Source organism: Euleptes europaea, chromosome 20 (assembly GCF_029931775.1).
Source record: "Euleptes europaea isolate rEulEur1 chromosome 20, rEulEur1.hap1, whole genome shotgun sequence".
NCBI lineage: Eukaryota > Metazoa > Chordata > Lepidosauria > Squamata > Sphaerodactylidae > Euleptes > Euleptes europaea.
In genome coordinates this window covers 10228142-10247334 of record NC_079331.1, presented here as the reverse complement: position 1 = coordinate 10247334, position 19193 = coordinate 10228142, and the positions used below count along the sequence as shown (strand labels likewise).

At 45.5% G+C, this 19193-nt stretch overlaps 2 protein-coding genes across 2 annotated transcripts in view; both read right to left on the bottom strand.

Moving 5' to 3' along the window:
* Window positions 1-393: 393 nt before the first annotated feature.
* On the bottom strand, window positions 394-11643 carry DUT (deoxyuridine triphosphatase). The gene is made up of 6 exons (XM_056865826.1): window positions 11474-11643; window positions 8512-8603; window positions 7917-7961; window positions 2716-2790; window positions 985-1055; window positions 394-490 (listed from the first exon to the last, which is right to left on the bottom strand). The coding sequence occupies exons 1-6, from the start codon at window positions 11632-11634 to the stop codon at window positions 434-436; spliced, it is 501 nt and encodes a 166-aa protein (XP_056721804.1). The 5' UTR covers window positions 11635-11643; the 3' UTR covers window positions 394-433.
* Window positions 11644-16454: 4811 nt separating this feature from the next.
* The window catches only part of SLC12A1 (solute carrier family 12 member 1), a 48771-nt gene continuing 46032 nt past the window's right edge, over window positions 16455-19193 (bottom strand). Inside the window, exons 24-26 of the mRNA XM_056865819.1 lie at window positions 18557-18692; window positions 16970-17037; window positions 16455-16590 (exon numbers count right to left, since the gene is read on the bottom strand). Of these exons, the coding sequence (XP_056721797.1) occupies window positions 16455-16590; window positions 16970-17037; window positions 18557-18692 (340 nt within the window). The remainder of the gene's footprint in view (window positions 16591-16969; window positions 17038-18556; window positions 18693-19193) is intronic.

The following is a 19193-nucleotide window of genomic DNA, read 5'->3' as shown; positions in this document are numbered from 1 at the left end:
ATGAGCAGCAGCTGAATTGGTGGGCTGTGCATTGGTTGTGCTATTGCTTCACAGGATCATGGCAAAGGAGGGAAATCTACCCACTCTATGTGCTGAAAGACAACTGGAGGGAGAGAGGGCCCTGGAAAGGTGGATGTCTGGACAACGTATTATTCATTCAAGTCCCTCCTTGGATTAGTGAATTTCAGACAGATAACAAGTAAGTCAACAGCCCCGCCCCCAAAAAGATTATCCAAAGTGGTTTTCTGTGTAGAGTTAATCCCAGCTTGGGTTTGACAGTTATAAATTTTACTTTGTACAAAATATGGCTAAAAGGGTTTTCCCTCTTGTGTAACATTAGACAGGAAAAGCAAGCCGTGAACAAAGGTTTATTTGTGCAACAGTGCTTTTATACAAAATACAGCAAGTCATTAATTACGTGTAACAGCTTTCCTCAGTTCTTGCCAGTGGATCCAAAGCCTCCTGAGCCACGGTCTGTATCATCCAAAACCTGAAAATGAGTTAGAATTTCTGAAATTTACTGCCGTATTCCCTATTGCAATGTATTTCTTGTTTGTGTCCAAGACTAATCCATAAAATAACTTCAACCTAAAGTGTAACTCAGGAAGAAGCAGGGGCTTTATTCCTTCCTGGTTTTGTTGTGACGAATCCGCTCCGTCATTCATAACGTGATTCGCCAAGGGTAAGTTAAATAATCTAAAGTAATTGAATTAAGTAAAAGAGAACCAGCACGGTGTAGTGGTTAAGAGCGGCAGACTCTAATCTGGAGGACTGGGTTTGATTCCCCACATGAAGCCTGCAGGTTGATCCTGGGCCAGTCACAGTTCTCTCAGCCCACGCAGAGGCAGGCCATGGCAAACCACCTCTGAACATCTCTTGCCTTGAAAACCCTACGGGGTCACCATAAGTCGGCTGCGACTTGGCGGCACACCCACGCACCATCGATTAAAATTCCTCCCTCCTTAAATGATCCAAGTTTCTCACCTGGACTTCTTCAAGTTCGGGATAGTAGATGCGTTCGCAGATCAGCTGGGCAATCCTGTCCCCTCGCTTAACTGCAAAACCAAAACGAGGGTTTAAGAAATTTGGCTGAACAGTCACAAATCAACAAGAATGCCCTAATCCTTTTGAGGAAAGAAAAGTAGCGCAGCAAGACAGGTAGCCTTGACGTTTCAAACACAAAGCCAAACAGGGCCGCCATGCCATTCTGTTTCACCGGCAGAAACTCTTTAAACTCTAGGAAGAAGTCTAAGAAACATAAACGATGCTGACTTCTCAGTCCCTTTTCGTAACTGTACCTCAAAAACCGAAAAGCATTAAGTCACAACCAGAAGCCCAAAGCAGCATCTCATATTTCAGCAGATCTTTTATACAGAGGAAAGGACTTTTTATAGGTAACTTTAATATATAATTAGATCCATGGTGTGGAGGGAAGGCAGTGTTGCGGCAAAATGGGGTTCGTGGAGGAGAGAGACCCGAGACCGATAGTTGAGAAAACAGTTTTATTGCAGCTGCGGCTCAGCCCGCATTAACAAGCACAAAAGACTGAGCCCCGATTGTACTGGGGAATGAACTTTTATCCTAGTTCCATGCTAAGACATGACACGTCAAGATTCGGTGCTTATCTGGTAGTTTCACATGCACAGGAGCACAGTGGTTCCACCCAGTCCCCTTTATCGTTCACCATGACGTTTCCCCCACTGACTCAACACACAGTCTTGTACTGCAGCACTTTTCCCTTGCTGTCCCAGCAGCATGGTATAGCCCAATGTTGTCAGATCTTGGAAGCCAAGCAGGGTCGGTACTTAGAAGGGAGGCCCCCAAAGCAGACCCTGTAGAGGAAGGCAAAGGCAAACTACCTCTGTTTCTCACTTGCCTTGGAAGCCCCAGGCTGGGGTCGCCATAAGCCCCCTATGCCTTGCCCCCCTAGCACTACTTCAGTTAGGGTGGGATCAAGCTAAGTCAACTATAAACCAAAGAGTTAAAGATATTGAGCGACAAGTAGATCTAGCAAGAGTGCCCCTATTTATGGCTCTCCCCCCACTCCAAATTTATCCTTGCACCAGCAGCCTATCTCTGTAACTTAAGAGATAAACAAATATAGGAGGGCTTTTACCTTGGCTAGGTGCGCAGCCTTACCCTCTGCTATGTTAGAGGGGAAATTCAAGATACCCAGGGCAGAGAGACTGTGCCCCTGCAAATCCGGGGATTTAGAAACCACTGAACATGTGCTCCTGAACTGTAACTATTACAGTATACCCCGTTCTAAGTTTATTGAACCCCTCATACTGAGAATGGGACCTGTCAGGGAAAGAGAAAAGACAGAAAAGCTCCTACAAGGAGATAATCCCTCAATCACCTCTCAGGTAGCAAAATTTTGTACGGCTGCAATGACAATGCGTTGCCACAGAGTAGTCTCTGAGTCCAAATGGCAGATGTAACTCGGATGTTATTTATTTTATTATTTTTATTTTTTAAGTAACTTACCGACAAAGGTTTATAGGCACTCGGACTGAAAACCTTTGTTGGTAAGACCATTTTAGTCCATGTATCTTGTTTTATCTGGCCAAGGGCCGCAAATAAACTATCCCCCTATGCCTTGATGGTACGTTACAAACACATCCATGGTTCTAAAACGAAGGGGACGAGAGAAGAAAGGGAAAGGAAAGGGTACTCAGTCCAAGCTGGCTTAACATCACCAAGTTTAATTCTTACCTTTAAAAGTTTCCTTTCCAAAGTTGAAAAGTACAACGCCGACATTTCCTCGGTAATCCTCATCAATAACTCCAGCTATAAAAAAAAACCCAGAATAATTCACAGAGTTAATGCTGGGTGTGTTTTTTTTCATTAGATATTCATGTTCCACTATAATTGCGGGTGTGCAAACATTCACCTCACTGGACTTATAGAAGCTATAGTACCTATAGAAATGGTGTCCTAGAGTAAGAATCATGATGCTTCTCAGTGGCAGAGTCCCAAGGTAGTATGCAATGCTAGCATAGTTAAATAGTGGAACTCCCTGTCCTAGGATGTGGTGATGGCTGTCAACTTGGAAGGCTTTAAGAGGGGAGTGGAATGTTCATGGAGGAGAGGGCTATCCATGGCTACTAGTCATGATGCATACCTATTCTCTCCAGGATCAGAGGAGCATGCCTATTACATTACGTGCTGTGGAACACAGGCAGAATAAATGCTGCTGCAGTCGTCTTGTTTGTGGGCTTCCTAGAGGCACCTGGTTGGCCACTGTGTGAACAGACTGCTGGACTTGATGGGCCTTGGTCTGATCCAGCAAGGCTTTTCTTATGTTCACATCACCAGAGATTGAGAGAGAGCGCCAAGACAGCTACCCTTAAGCCAAAACTTATACAATTATTTGCAAGTACAATGTGGTCCAGGGGACGGGACCAGTAATAACATACTAACAGTAGCTCAGCCCACCAAATTACTGGGCTTAACAGCGTCGGTATCATTTAGGAGCCAATTTCAGCGATTAAACCAGTTGACGATTTGGCTGGGCAGTGTCCCCGCTCTGTTTGTTTCATAAACATGTTCACTTTTAAACAACTGGTACTTGATAGCGAAGTCGTCAGGGGAGAAGGTGAGGCGGCCAAGGGAGGATGGAGCAGGGGGCCAGCTATGAATGAACCGTTGCTGCCCTCAACCGTAGGCCTGGCCGAACATCTCCGTCTTGCAGGCCCTGTGGAATTGAGCTAAACCCCGCAGGGCCCCGGGTCTCATTAGACAGAGAGTTTCACCAGGCCGGAGCCAGAGCTGAAAAAGCTCTGGCCCCGGTCAAGGACAGCCGGATTCCTCTCGGGCCGGAGACCGCTAATAAGTTTACACGATGGAATCCAGTCCGAAGAGAAAATGAAATTCCTCTTATGGGAGGGAGACTCTCAGTGTTATTTACAGGTAGCCAAATATTGTTCTGCGGCAATTAAAATCTGCTCGGGAAAGGTTACTAGTGTTAATAAGGTTAATTCTAACTGATATAATTTTATCTGTATTTTTTTAACAAAGAGATTATTTTATCATGTAATGGGTTTTATTGACAAGGTTTGTCTCTTTTATGGCTAATGCTGCAATAATAAATCTCTCTCACTGATAAGTTGTTGCTAGGAACGTAATGATGAAGTGTAAGGATGTGTCCCTGGCCACCAAGTTTAAGTTAATTCATGCCATCGTTTTCCCTATTACTATGTATGGGTGTGAAAGCTGGAAGGAAGGAAGTAGATTCCTTTGAAATGCGGTGTTGGAGGAGAGTGTTACGGATACCGTGGACTGCCAAAAAAAAAAACAAATCAGTGGGTTCTAGATCAAATCAAGCCGGAACTGACCCTAGAAGCTAAAATGACTAAACTGAGGCTATCGTATTTTGGTCACATTCTGAGAAGACAAGAGTCACTGGAAAAGACCGTCATGCTAGGAAGAGTTGAGGGCAGCAGGAAAAGAGGAAGACCCAACAAGAGATGGATGGACTCAATAAAGGCAGCCACAGCCCTCAATTTGCAAGATCTGAGCAAGGCTGTCAAAGATAGGACATTTTGGAGGACGTTGTTTCATAGGGTCGCCGTGAGTCAGAAGTGACTTGATGCCATTTAACATACATAACAAAATGAGCGTAATGCTCTTTGAGGGGTGTATTAACTCCAGTGTAAGCCAGTTTTGCGTTCCCGTGTTGTACAAAGCCTCTCCTTTGCTTTCCAAAGGAGTCCAGTTTTCCAAAGCTCTCTCCATCGTCCTCCCTCAGCCCCATCTTTTTGCCAGCGCTGACCACATCTCCGTTTCATAACATGACAAAATAACACATTATTGGCTTCCTTTTCTTTTGCGAGTTATGCCAAACAACAAATTGCCCTCGGCTCTTCTGGCACGCTCTGCTGCTGTGTAATGACAGCTATTATTGGAAACGTAACCCTGCAGCAAGGTTTTGTAGCACTCCTGCATGCGAAACCATTAATCTGGGACCATACAGAATGTAGTGCCAGAAATGTTATCAAAAGCCACACTAGTTTCGAGTTACCCTGGACCACAGAAGAAAATAAGTACACTGAACAGAAGGCAGGTTGGGAGGTAGGGGATAAGAGCAAGGATGTGAAGGGCTTTAAGGAAACCCACTACTTTGGTATAGCGGGCATCCAAATTTCAGTGGCTCAGTATCTGCTTGGCATGCAGAAGGTCCCAGGTTCAATCCCCGGCATCTCCAGTTAAAAGGGACTAGGCGAGTAGGTGATGTGAAAGACTTCTGCCTGAGACCCTGGAGAGCCGCTGCCGGTCTCAGTAGACAATACTTACTTCGATGGACCAAGGGTCTGAGTCAGTTTAAGGCAGCTCCATGTGTTCATGTGTGTAAAGCATCATTCTGTCTCTCTTAAGGCAGTTTCATGTGTTCAGCCTCCAGGGACTGAGCCCTAATTTATTGTAAGGTAAAGGTAGTGCAAGCACTGGGTCATTCCTGACCCATGGGGTGATGTCACATCCTGACGTTTACTAGGCAGACTATGTTTATGGGGTGGTTTGCCAGTGCCTTCCCCAGTCATCTTCCCTTTACCCCCAGCAAGCTGGGTACTCATTTTACCGACCTCGGAAGGATGGAAGGCTGAGTCGACCTTGAGCCGGCTACCTGAAACCGACTTCCGTCGCGATCGAATTCAGGGCGTGAGCAGAGCTTTTGACTGCAGTACTGCAACTTACCACTCTGTGCCACTGGGCTCCTCAGTTTAGCAGGCATCAAAATTTCATTTGCCTTTATTGGAGAGCATGACCTCCAGGGACAGAGCCCTAATTTATTGTAGGTGCCTACAATTCAGGATCAGAAATTTCTAATGCCTGTAAACCCAGCAGAGTCCCAGAATGGATTCTTCATTGTCATGTAATTACTGTAACAAGACATTTAAAAAAGAGGCATGGCTCAGATAAGCATCTTGTCAAAAAGCATGCTCCTAGTACAAGAGCGTTCAAATGGGCTAGCTGTGTCTAGAAAAACACGGCACCCTGCTAAGTCAATGGAGAAGATCATGTTACCAGTAGGAGGTGGGGAGTGCATACAGTACGTAACAAGTGGTTGTTCCCTACTTAATTGTGGTGTGCACCATCAAGTCACCCGCAGGGTTTTCAAGGCAAGAGATGTTTGGAGGCTGTTTGCCTTTTCCTGCCTCTGCATGGGCTGAGAGAGTTCGAAGAGAACTGTGACTGGACCAAGGTCACTCGGGGCTTCATGTGGAGAAGTGGGGAATCGAACCCGGTTCTCCCAAGTAGAGTACACCATTCTTAACTACTATACCACGCTGGCACTCAATTAATTGTAGGGAGGATAGCCAGAGGAAAAAAAGTGCATCCACTCTTAAGATGTCCTCGACTTGCCTTTAGAAAGGCAAGTAATTTTTGTATTGTAAGCTCCTTTGGGTCCCCACTGGGGAGAAAAACAAAATATGATATAAATAAATAAATAGGGATTTCGGACTTTAAAAAATGGAACCGTGTTCACAGGATCAGTTTAGTGCAATAGGAACCATTACAGTCGGTTGTAATGAGGGAAAGTAAGGGCACAACTGACGTAAATATAGAGATAAAGTAACTATAGCTCTTAATTTGCCACGTGTACATAATGTACTTTGGGTAGAAAACCTCTAAATCATACTTGGAAAAATCATGCACAGCAACTGGAGATGGGGAAGTGCAGCTGGTAGAACTTTTGGCGTTTCGCTTGCAGGAAAACCTGTCAGAACTTTTGGCGTTTTGCTTGCAGGAAAGCTTTCAGCACTGGACAGAACAGATTCCTGCATGTTCCCAACTTTCCTCGATGAGCTGTTGACAGCATGGGATCTCAGACATAAATTGCTCTTGGAAGAAAAGCCCTTCTTCATTATGATGTGCAGCTCTATGGGATGCGAAGGCGAAGAAACAACTGGTGCAAGGGAAAAATACTTTAATAAGGAGACCTCAAGGAACCCCGTCAATTTACATCCACGGCATCGTCCAAGGAATAGATTAGTCTTCACTTGTGTTTTATGAACTGTCAGCCACTGTTCCGCAAGAAGGCTTTTGAAAAGCTGTTGAATGGTTTTAGGCATGTTGTGTATGTTAAGTGCCATCAAGTCGCTTCCAATTCATGGCGACCCTAAGAATCAAAGCCCTCCAAAATGTCCTATCCTCGACAGCCTTGCTCAGATCTTGCAAACTGAGGGCCGTGGCTTCCGTTATTGAGTCGATCCATCTCTTGTTGGGTCTTCTTCTTTTCCTGCTGCCCTCAACTTTTCCTAGCACGACTGTCTTTTCCAGTGACTCTTGTCTTCTCATGTGACCAAAATAAGCTAGCTTCAGTTTAGTCATTTTAGATTCTAGGGTCAGTTCAGGCCTGATTTGAACTTTAACCCCCTGATTTGTTTTTTTGGCAGTCCATGGTATCCATAACACTCTCCTCCAACACATTTCAAAGGAATCTACTTTCTTCCTATCAGCTTTCTTCAACATCCAGCTTTCACACCCATACATAGTAATAGGGAATACGATGGCATGAATTAACTTAATCTTGGTGGCCAGTGACACATCCCTACACTTCAGAATCTTTTCTAGCTCCTTCATGGCTGCCCTTCCCAGTCTCAGTCTCCTTCTGATTTCTTGGCTGCAGCCTCCCTTTCGGTTGATGATGGAGCCAAGGAATGGAAAGTCTTCAACAATTTCGATTCAGTTCAAGAAATAATGACTTTTATTTGTGAAGTATGTTTTACCACCTGCTTCACTCGAACCCTAAGGATGCAAACTTGGTACATGTGCAGTTCTTGCATGCGAAGTGTGCAAACTTATAATAAGTTGCACACCTACAGAATAAGCACTGGTTTAGTTGGGGTTTGCACAGTGAGGAAAACTGTTATGAGCTTCAGCCTAATTTTATACAAACTAATGACATTACTTACCACCAACATCTATGAAATGATTTGCAGCTAATCCAGACCGTGGAGCTATTTTTTTTTTTTGAAGAGAGAAATAAGTTTAATTAAGATGGGTTGTTTTTTAAGCCACAAACTTATTGTTGTAAAACGTACATATTCATAATACTACATCGATACTGCTTAGAATGCGGTTTTTAAACTGTCATGTTTATTGACAGAAGAAGGATTAAGGATTGTTACAATTACTATAACTTCATATTTAAAGAAGCAGGAAGTGAACTGGCTTCCGTACGGAGGAGGAGTCAAAGATGTGAACAGGCACTAAAGTGTCTTCCATGAAAATCAAAATCTGGCCTAGGCAACCACAGAAAACCATTCAGTCACCCAGCTTTGACACACAGCTTTACAAACGGCTGATAGAAATTTGCTTTAGGCTGCGATCCCATGTACGTTCACTTAGAAACAGGGGTTTATTTAAAGTTAATGTACTCTGCTGGGAGCAGACTTTTGCAGTGACTTCCAGGGAACGGTATATATGGATAGTTATTAGGATCACACAGTCTTCATGAGACCGAAGCCAGTTAGCAAGGTCAGAAAGTTTCAGTTCCCTGCAACTTACCTACTCTACCGTAACATCCAGACGGAAGAGAGATTTGAATATCTGTTTTTACTACAGCCTTTCCGGAAGGAGGGATCTCACAGTCGTAGGCGCTAAAAAAAACAAAAGCAAGCAAAATGATATTAGTCTTCCTGGAAAAGAAAAAGACCTTTTCACTGAACACATAAAGCTGCCTTATACTGAACGAGACCCTTGGTCCATCAAAGTCAGTACTGTCTACTCAGACCGGCAGTGGCTCTCCAGGGTCTCAGGCAGAGGTCTTTCGTATCACTTACTTGTCTAGTCCCTTTAACTGGAGATGCCAGGCATTGAACCTGGGACCTTCTGCACGCCAGGCAGATGCTCTACCACTGAGCCACAGCCCCTCCCTAAACAAACATACCTCGGAGATATTGCGGGTTCTGCTCCAGACCACCACAATAAAGCAAATATTGCAATAAAGCGCGTCACATGAATTTTGGTTTTGTTTCCAAGCGCATATAAAAGTTGTTTATACTGTAGTCTATTAAGCGTGCAGTAGCATTCTGTCTAAAAAGCGAATGTACTGTAATAATAATGAAAGTTTGAAATATTGTGAATTACCAAAATGCGACCCAGAGACACAAAGTATGTACACGCTGATGGAAAAATGGCGCCGACTTGCTCGAAAACGCAACATCTGAGAGGCGCCATAAAATGAGGTGTGCCTGTATGCATTTGAGTAGTTTTAACAACATAGAATCGGCAGCAAACGGAACACCTACTGAGTCATAAGCCTCTGTCTACATATAGGCCTTTCAGAAGGATCCGCTGCTGGTCGACATGCCTAAAGATCAAGGGTACCACACTTCCTGTCTCACTTCGCGTGTGCCCGAGAGGAGCAGCAGAACAGGAAGGTGAGGTCACTCAGCGGTGGAAGAGTTTCCTCCATGCCTCTGCACTTGGGCTTCTTCCTCACTGCCTGGCTCTCTTGTCCATGGAAACCTGCGAGGTCGTAATTCTGGCTCCCCCTCTTCCCACCTTCTAGTATCAGAGGAGCACGCCTATTATGTTAGGTGATGTGGAACACAGGCAGGAGAATGCTGCTGCAGTCGTCTTGCTTGTGGGCTTCCTAGAGGCACCTGGTTGGCCATTGTGTGTACAGACTGCTGGACCTGATGGGCCTTGGTCTGACCCAGCATGGCTTTTCTTATGTTCTTATCACCTGGCTCTGATGTCACATGACTCCTTGTCATGGACGAGCAGGTGAGTGGGTCCCAGGTCTGCCAAGGCCAAAGACCGCTGCATTACACGGTCTTTCGGCACTTACTACTCGAGTAGTCCCACAGCCAGTCCTTCTCTCCCAGGCAGGGTCTCAGCCCCAATGATTTCATGCTAGCTACCTGGCAAGGTGCGAGGTTTGGAGGGTGGTCTCTGTGGCATTATACCCCGCTGATGCCCCTCCCCAAACCTGCAACTGGCAAACCGCGGGCAGGCCCTTTTTCTCTGCTCCTTTTTCCTTACACGGAAACTCTTTTGATTTCATTTCAGAACCAACGGGTTGAAATTAAATTAAAAGAGCTTCCTCGGGAGGTGGTGAGCTCTCCTTCCCTGGAGGTTTTTAAGAATAGGTTAGATGACCATCTGTTAGTAATGCTGATTATATGCCTGTAGGCAGATGATGAGAGGGAGGGCATCTTGGCCATCTTCTGGGTGTGGTGTAGAGATCACTGGGTGTGTGTGTGTGGGGGAGGTAGTTGTGATTGTCCTGCATTGTGCAGGGGGTTGGACTAGATGACCCTGGTGTTCCCTTCCAACTCTATGATTCTATGAGTCTCTGTGCCTGGAAATGCTGCTCTTTCTCATGCTTTTGGGAGCAGTCTAGGCTTAAGGGAAATACCTGTCGGTGGGCGCATAAGGTGTTTTAAGAAGAGGCTAGATGGCCATCTGTCAGCACTGCTGATTCTATGGCCTTAGGCAGAGAGGGAGGGCATCTTGGCCATCTTCTGGGCGTGGAATAGAGGTCACTGGGGGTGTGGGGGGGAGGTAGTTGTGAATGTCCTGCATTGCACAGGGGGTTGGACTAGATGACCCTGGTGGTCCCTTCCAACTCTATGATTCTATGAGTCTCTGTGCCTGGAAATGCTGCTCTTTCTCATGCTTTTGGGAGCAACTAGGCTTAAGGGAAGTACCTGTCGGTGGGTGCATAAGGTGTTTTAAGAAGAGGCTAGATGGCCATCTGTCAGCACTGCTGATTCTATAGCCTTAGGCAGAGAGGGAGGGCATCATGGCCATCTTCTGGGCGTGGAGTAGGGGGGTCACTGGGGGTGTGGAGCAGGGAGGTAGTTGTGAATGTCCTGCATTGCGCAGGGGGTTGGACTAGATGACCCCTGGTGGTCCCTTCCAACTCTATGATTCTATGAGTCTCTGTGCCTGGAAATGCTGTTCTTTCTCATGCTTTTGGGAGCAGTCTAGGCTTAAGGGAAGTACCTGTCGGTGGGTGCATAAGGTGTTTTAAGAAGAGGCTAAGATGGCCATCTGTCAGCACTGCTGATTCTATGGCCTTAGGCAGAGAGGGAGGGCATCTTGGCCATCTTCTGGGCATGGAGTAGGGGGGTCACTGGGGGTGTGGCGGGGGGAGATAGTTGTGAATTTCCTGCATTGTGCAGGGGGTTGGACTAGATGACCCCTGGTGGTCCCTTCCAACTCTATGATTCTTTGTGCCTGGAAATGCTGCTCTTTCTCATGCTTTCGGGAGCAGTCTAGGCTTAAGGGAAGTACCTGTCGGTGGGCGCATAAGGTGTTTTAAGAAGAGGCTAGATGGCCATCTGCCAGCACTGCTGATTCTACGTCCTGCATTGCGCAGGGGGTTGGACTAGATGACCCCTGGCGGTCCCTTCCAACTTTATGATCCTATATGAGAAAGGGATAATTCCAAAACAGGAGCATCCCCCCCGCCCCGGTTGCCTTTGTATCGCGCAGGGTGTGTTATTTGCAGCCTCACCTGTAGAGATCGTAGCCGGCGGCCCGGGAGGAGCCCCTGGAAGGCGCGAAGGCGTTTTCGGAGAGCTTGGCGAAGCGGAGCCTCAATGCAGGCGCCTCGGGGCCGGAGCTCTTGAGCTTCTTGCTGGGGGGCGAGGCGGGGGCCGCTGCGGAGGAGGGCATGGCGGCGGGAGCAACCAGAGCAGAATGAAAGAGCGCGGGGTTTTTTTCCCCTTTTTCGCGCGCGCACACGTTGAGCCCAGGGGGAGGATCCGGGGCGGAGGGAGGGCGCGAAGACCCTCCTCCAAAACTGCTGGCCTGTTGCTCCGCTCCAGCCGTTCCCCCGTGCAAAACCCAATGAAACAAAAGGTTGCGGTCGCCTTTCTTTCTCCCTGCTCCCCCCCCCAGTCCAATGCGCAGTTAAATAAGTTTATGATTGCCTTTCTCCACCCCCGATCAATGCACAATTAAACAAAAACTTAAGATTGCCTTTCTTTCTGCCTATTCCCCCCGTTAAATGCTCAGTTAAATAAAAGCTTATGATTGCCTTTCTTTCCCCACCCCCAGATCAATGCACAATTAAATAAAAACTTACGATTGCCTTTCTTTCTCCCTATTCCCCCGTTAAACAAAGGCTTATGATTGCTTTTCTCCCCCCCCCATCAATGCACAATTAAATAAAAACTGACGATTGCCTTTCTGCCTATTCCCCCCCAGCTCAATGCTCAGTTAAATAAAAGCTTATGATTGCTTTTCTTCCCCCATCAATGCACAATTAAATAAAAACTGACGATTGCCTTTCTTTCTGCCTATTCCCCCCCAGCTCAATGCTCAGTTAAATAAAAGCTTATGATCGCCTTTCTTTCTTCCCCCACCGACCCCGCAGTTGAAAGCCCAATTAAATAAAAGTTTATGGTTCCCTTTCTTCCTGCTCCCCCCGAGAAAGTAATAGTATTGTCCGGAACGCTATACAGAGAAGGCGCTTTAGGAAAATCCATTCTCCCAGGGAGGGGAGGGGAGGAGATAAGAAAGGGGCGATTGGTCCTTCGGCGAAAATGGTCTCTAGTCTGTTCCTCCTATTTATTCTCACATTTCAAAGACATTTAAAAAAAACAAAAACAAATCTTCCTTTTTATTAGTCTTCTTGCCAACACGCCCCTCCCGCTTAGAGGAATAGTACGACCCCATTAAGGGACGACACGGTGGGACAACCCATTCTCCTTTGAAAGGGGGAGGAGTGGAAGGAGAGCGGCGATTGGTCCACACGCGCGAGTGTGGGCGTTTCCTCTCTCTCTCTCTCTGTCCCAATAGGGGAGGGAAGCCGTCGCTTCGCCGGCGTCGTAAAAGAGGGCGGGGCAAAGGGGGGAAAACGGCCGTTTCCCCTTCCCCGGTTCCTTACCGCTCTTCGCGAGCCGCCTCAGGTAGCGCAACATGGCGTGAGGGCTTCTCGCGGCCGTGTCGAGGCGACGCGCCAGGGTCGTCGTTTCCCTCGAAGCCCCTCACCGAGGGGCTTCCTCGCTGGGCATTTTAAAGCCGTGGCGCGTAAGATGCCGGGGTCGGGGCCCGGCCTCTCTTCGGGACTTCCCTGAGCCCTTCGGTCGCTGAGGCGGCGCGGCGTCGGCCGAACGCGCCTGCGCGGCCGTGACGTCACGGTCAGGTTGCCAACCTCCAGGCGGTACTATGCTATAATAAGTGGCAGCACGTGGCTTCGAAGATAATATAATGTGAAATATACCCACTGTGAAAAGAAAGCAATATTATAGAATATAATAACTCTATTTTTTGGAAAATCCAAAACACAACATATATTCATAAACAATTCTTGAATTTATGTCGTTCGTGTTTTGTTGTTAAATATATATACACATTTTTTTGTTATTTCAGACCCAGTGAGGTTTCTGTGTGGCTTTCAACAGTGTTTATGAATATATGTTGTTTGGTTCTTATAGGTTATCCGGGCTGTGGGACCGTGGTCTTGGTATTTTCTTTCCTGATGTTTCGCCAGCAGCTGTGGCCGGCATCTTCAGAGGAGTAACACTGAAGGACAGTGTCTCAGAGAGAAATAACAAAAAACGTATATATATAGTTAACAACAAAACATGAACGACATAAATTCAAGAATTGTTTATGAATATATGTTGTATTGTCGAAGGCTTTCACGGTCAGAGTTCATTGGTTCTTGTAGGTTATCCGGGCTGTGTAACCGTGGTCTTGGTATTTTCTTTCCTGACGTTTCGCCAGCAGCTGTGGCAGGCATCTTCAGAGGAGACACTGTCCTTCAGTGTTACTCCTCTGAAGATGCCTGCCACAGCTGCTGGCGAAACGTCAGGAAAGAAAATACCAAGACCACGGTTACACAGCCCGGATAACCTACAAGAACCAATATATGTTGTGTTTTGGATTTTCCAAAAAATAAATTATTATATTCTATAATATTGTTTTCTTTTCCAGTTGGTATATTTCACATTATCCCTGACCTGGATGGCCGAGGCTAGCTTGATGTCGTCAGATCTCAGAAGCTAAGCAGGGTTAGCCCTGGTTAGTATTTGGATGGGAGACCACCAAGGAATACCAGGGTTGCTGTGCAGAGGAAGGCACTGGCAAACCACCTCTGTTAGTCTCTTGCCGTGAAAACCCCAAAAGGGGTTGCCGTAAGTCGGCTGCGACTTGACGGCACTTTACACACACGCACATATTTCACGTTATATTATCTTTGAAGCCATGTGCTGCCATTTATTATAGTTTCTACTATTTCCAGCATAGGTATTTTCTTCCAGTTTACTAACTAAACCTCCAACCGGTGGCTGGAGATCTCCCGCTATTACAGTGGACCTCCCGCCGATTGAGATCAGTTCCCATGGAGAAAATGGCCGCTTTGGCGATGGGACTCTATGGCGCTGAGGTCCCGCTCCTCTCCAAGCCCCGCCCTCCTCAGGCTCCGCCCCCCCAAAAAACCAAGATGCAAAATGTGAAATAAGGACAATGCTGCTGGACGTAGGTTTTGATTCCCTTTAATTTATTTTGTATTTAAATTGTGCACATAAGCGATGACAAGCCCAGCAAATGAAATACTTAAAACAGAAACGATTGAAACACACACAAAAAAACTACTGCCAAATTTATTTAAAGACCCTGAGATAAACTACCAAAATAAATTGCATTGCATTTACTGAGAATATAACCCTAGAGAAATCAGCGTTGAGATGAAATCTTTGAAAAAGTTAATTTAGTATTAATTAATTTTACTTTGGAAATTCTCTGGCAATTAAATACGATTGCAGTATAATGCCGTACAGTATTTTGACAATTCATTTTAATCTGCATTAAGTTGTAATGCGATCCTGAGTTTACACCAATTAGATACAAGCCGAGATGCAGCCAAATCTCAACCGATGGAACACAAAGGTTTATGGGTGTAGTTAAGCTATTGCCCTGGAGGAAGCCTGGCCCAACAAAGCGTAACCCCGGTAAAAAAAGGAAAAATAGGAGAGGTTTGGGGAGAACTGGAGGAGCGTAGTCTGTATACTGTGCTCTCCCTTTCTCAGGGAATTGATCTCGCTCCCTGTGCCAATGCAAAGTTATGCTCATTAAGTAGATAGCAGCAAAAGGTGAACGGAGAGCCCTAGCAAACTCTACCACATCACCCCATCAGGGCTGTCTTGCCTTGCAAATAGGGCAACAAGTGTGCCCCAATTGCTCAGTGTTCCTTTCTCCCTTCTAAGAGCCAGTGTGGTGTAGTGGTTTGGAGCGTTGGGGTCTGATCTGAAGAACCAGTTATCATTCCCCGCTCCTCCACGTGAGTGGCAGAGGCTAATCTGGTGAACTGGAGTTGTTTCCCCACTTCTGCACACGAAGCCAGCTGGATGAACCTTGGGCTAGTCACACTCTCTAACCTCCTACCTCACAAGGTGTCTGTTGTGGGGAGGGGAAGGGAAGGTGATTGTAAGCCGGTGTGAGTCTTCCTTAAGTGGTAGAGAAAGTTGGCATATAAAAACCAACTCTTCTAACCACTGCCAGTATAATAAACGAAGCTACGCTGTTGCCATGGAGTAAAGGTGGGAGTCAGTAATATCCTCTGCTGGAAAAATAACTAGCAGATATTACTGGCAAGCCACCAAATGATGCAGCTGGCTGGGAGGAAACAGGGCTGGGGGCATCCTGGGGCCTAAATAAGGCAGACAGTTGGCAGAGTGACCAAATTCCATTCACTGTAATGGTTTACTAGTGGGGAGGGGGCCTGGTGCAGGCAACGAGATCCTATCACGAGCAACTGCTCCTTGCTTCCTTGACTCCAGTTAAGGGGAGGGGCCATGGCTCAGTGGTAGAGCATCTGCTTGGCATGCAGAAGGTCCCAGGTTCAATCCCCAGCATCTCCAGTTAAAGGGACTAGGCAAGTAGGTGATGTGAAAGACCTCTGCCTGAGACCCTGGAGACCTGCTGCCAGTCTTAGACAATACTGACTTTGACCAAGGGTCTGACTCAGCAGAAGGCAGCTTCATGTGTTCAAGGTATTCTCAGGAGCGGAAGACTTGGGTCTGGCGCACAAGGAGGATGGGAAACTTTTATGGATTGTTCTAAAATGGATCCTCATGAATATTTATTAATAACATTTATGGAGAGTTTCGACATCTTAAGACTTTTTTAAAAAATCGGTGTGGCCGCACTCCAACAGGTGGTTGTTTTACCTGTTGGAAATGAGTCTGTTTATTCACAGCTAAAAATTTATTTGTGGCCTGTGGATCTGCGTTGTTGAAAGTTCAGTCCACAGTTGTCATCACTGAATGGGGATGGATACATATTGTGTGTTCCTTGTTGAGTGCTTATACCTCAATGATATGATTTTAGAATCATGGTGTTATGGGATAGTAACACCAAAATGGTTTTTCAGTGTTTAGGGTATTCGAGTTTGTCAGATTCAGATATCTTGTTGCACTGTGGCGTTTTTGTAGTGTGGCGTTGCTGCTGTGTTCAGAATGCATATGCTGCGTTCCAGGTGCTGCATGCTAAGAGTAAAACGTTAGAACATTTTTATGGTTGCCTCTGATGAGTAAAACTGGAGGCAGATTCTTCGAGAGAATTTCTAACCAGGCCATATACAGGAGATCAGATACAGTTCCTTTTCTCGCCACTGGTAGGCTCCTGTTGAATGGAAGAGAACGTATTAGTATTGTATTAGTAAATACTCAGGGCCCTAACTAGTATTCCCCTCAAAATTCATGGGTGCTAGTGTATCACTCCTCTAGATGCCTGAACATTCTGGAATCAGATTTTTCTAGCCCTTGGGTATGATTTGAAGTTGCCAAAAGAGGCAAAATAATTTTTAAAGCACTCTTTTCACTCTCTGCCCTCAGAGAAAAAGTATAGTTTCAGAAAATAATTAAGTTGTGACATAATCCTATCCAGCAAGCTTGTGCATTGCTTTCCTTCCGCTGAAAAGCTTCAAATTCAGGACCCTGTGAACGTGTGAATTGCCTTAAACTGCTAAGGCTCATGCATTTAATTTTTTTTGTTAACTTACAGAACAACAAGATTAGCAGCCCTAGAGTGTTCTTGTAGGAGTTCGTTCAAACGGACCTGGCGGTAGCTCTGTTTAAATTTAGAACAACAACAACAAAAAATCAGAACACAGTTCATAAAGGGTGGCTTCTGCTAACATGTTTGAAGCTGAGTTTCGCGATCATGAAAATGTCAAAACTGGCATGCCTCTCGATGAACTATTGTTTCACATAAGGCCCTTCTGCGCTTACCAGACTTATCTTTAGATAAGCCTATTGATTTTAATGTGACTCTAAAGTATGTGGGTAGCAGATTGCGGGGAAGAAGCTAAGGGAAAGCATGAAACATTCTGTTTTCTGTTATTGCTGTCGAATTAATATGCAACACAATTTATTTTCAGTTTGCTGCATAATGACATACTGATGGCTGTGGAGTATAATAATCATGTAAATAAATCTATCTCGAGATGCTGGAGGGCTGGATTAATTTTTGAGTGAGTACAATTAATCTTACACTCTCTCCAGTTGACAATCCTACTGAAAATCAACAGTTTACTAGCTTCCACTGGCACTCGTTGCAAAGACTTGCTCCCTTACTTATGAGGGATGTATTTGAATACAAAATAACATGGTTAACGTATTCATGTAATTGGGTCTAGTTTTGATGCTTGATGTGGGGGGGGGGCGTTTCTTGATCAGAAACAGTGTTTCAGAATTCAGTGCTGAAATCAGTGTGGTGTGTATCAGATGATCTGTTCTTCTCTGCCTGTGTAGTATACCTTTGCTAATATGCAAATTGCATTTTCCTACCAAACACCAGACTTCAACCACACTCCCCACCCCCAGTTTGGTACTGGGTGGCAGATGCTAGGCCAGAGGAGGTATAACTGTGATTTAAATTGGACCAAATCTTAGTGAGTCTTCTGCTCCTATTTTGAATTCCCAGGGAACCCCGAGAAACGGATCTGTCACAGGGAAATGGGATCTAATAACAAATAACTTTCAGTGCTCTCAGCAGACTGTAATGCCTAAATTTCTTTAGAGGGAGTCACAGCTGTTATACTGATACTAAGGCTTGCTGTCGTAAGAACACTTTCTTGGGTGTAAGCCCCATTGAATAAACGCAAGTAGGACTGTAAGTAGACCTGCTTAGGGTTGCTCCCAAAACCTTTGCAGTGTACATATGTCCTTTGTCTAATTGACCTCTTATTCTTCACTCCTTTGTATAGACTCTGACTCAAACGAGGGGTTCAGGGCATGCTAACATGTGCACTGATGTTAAATGTGATACCTAAATACTCCTGGGTAGAGAAAGTGGTAGACAAATGCTGTAGATAAATAATATTACCCTCAGGTATTTTTTCCTAGTGATACTGTTATACACACACCCAAACTATATGAGGGTTTAAATTAAATACCACTGTTCCTTTCTGAAGTTTGCCATGTGAGGAACCAGTCGCCAAATTTCCTAAAAGCCAGCGAATTTCAGATTCTCCCTTTTCTTTGCAACCCACCAAATTTGCCTTAAGTATTCTCAGCTTACACGGCTGCTGTTTTCTTTTCCAGCTAACCAGCTCGCAGCGTCAAACGTAATGGCAGAAAAGCTTTACCTTCTCCTTGAATGCTTCCAGCTCCGCATCAGTGATTTTCCACGGAGCCTCTCTCTTTAATTTCTCAGCGGTTGTTAAATCTTTGCAGCTTTCATGGAGGCGGTACGGTTCAATCATCTCTTCAAAGAATTTCCAGCTGGAACAGAAATTATAAAGCAGGCCTCACAGCAAGAATGTCACTCATTACCCCACAGATATTCTATTCTCAGGTAGGACAGAGCCTATTGGCTGTGGAATCGTACTTGAATTGCATTCAAAATCTTTCAACTTCACGCATCAAGTTTTATGCTCCATTACATCTGTGCAATATTGCTGCCTACACCTTGTCTAGGCAGGTCTACATGTGTCACTGCCGTCCATTTATATCTTGTGATATCAAACTGCTGTGATCTTTGACTACGTAAACAAAATGTTCCTTTTTCTCCTGCAAAGCACTACGTTTCTAGGTTATGTAAGAACATGAGAAAGGCCATGCTGGATCAGACCAAGGTCCATCAAGTCCAGCAGTCTGTTCACACAGCGGCCAACCAAGTGCCCCTAGGAAGCCTACAAACAAGACAACTGCAGCAGCATTGTCCCACAGTACCTAATATAATAGGCACACTTCTTGGATAATGGGGAGAATAGGTATACATCA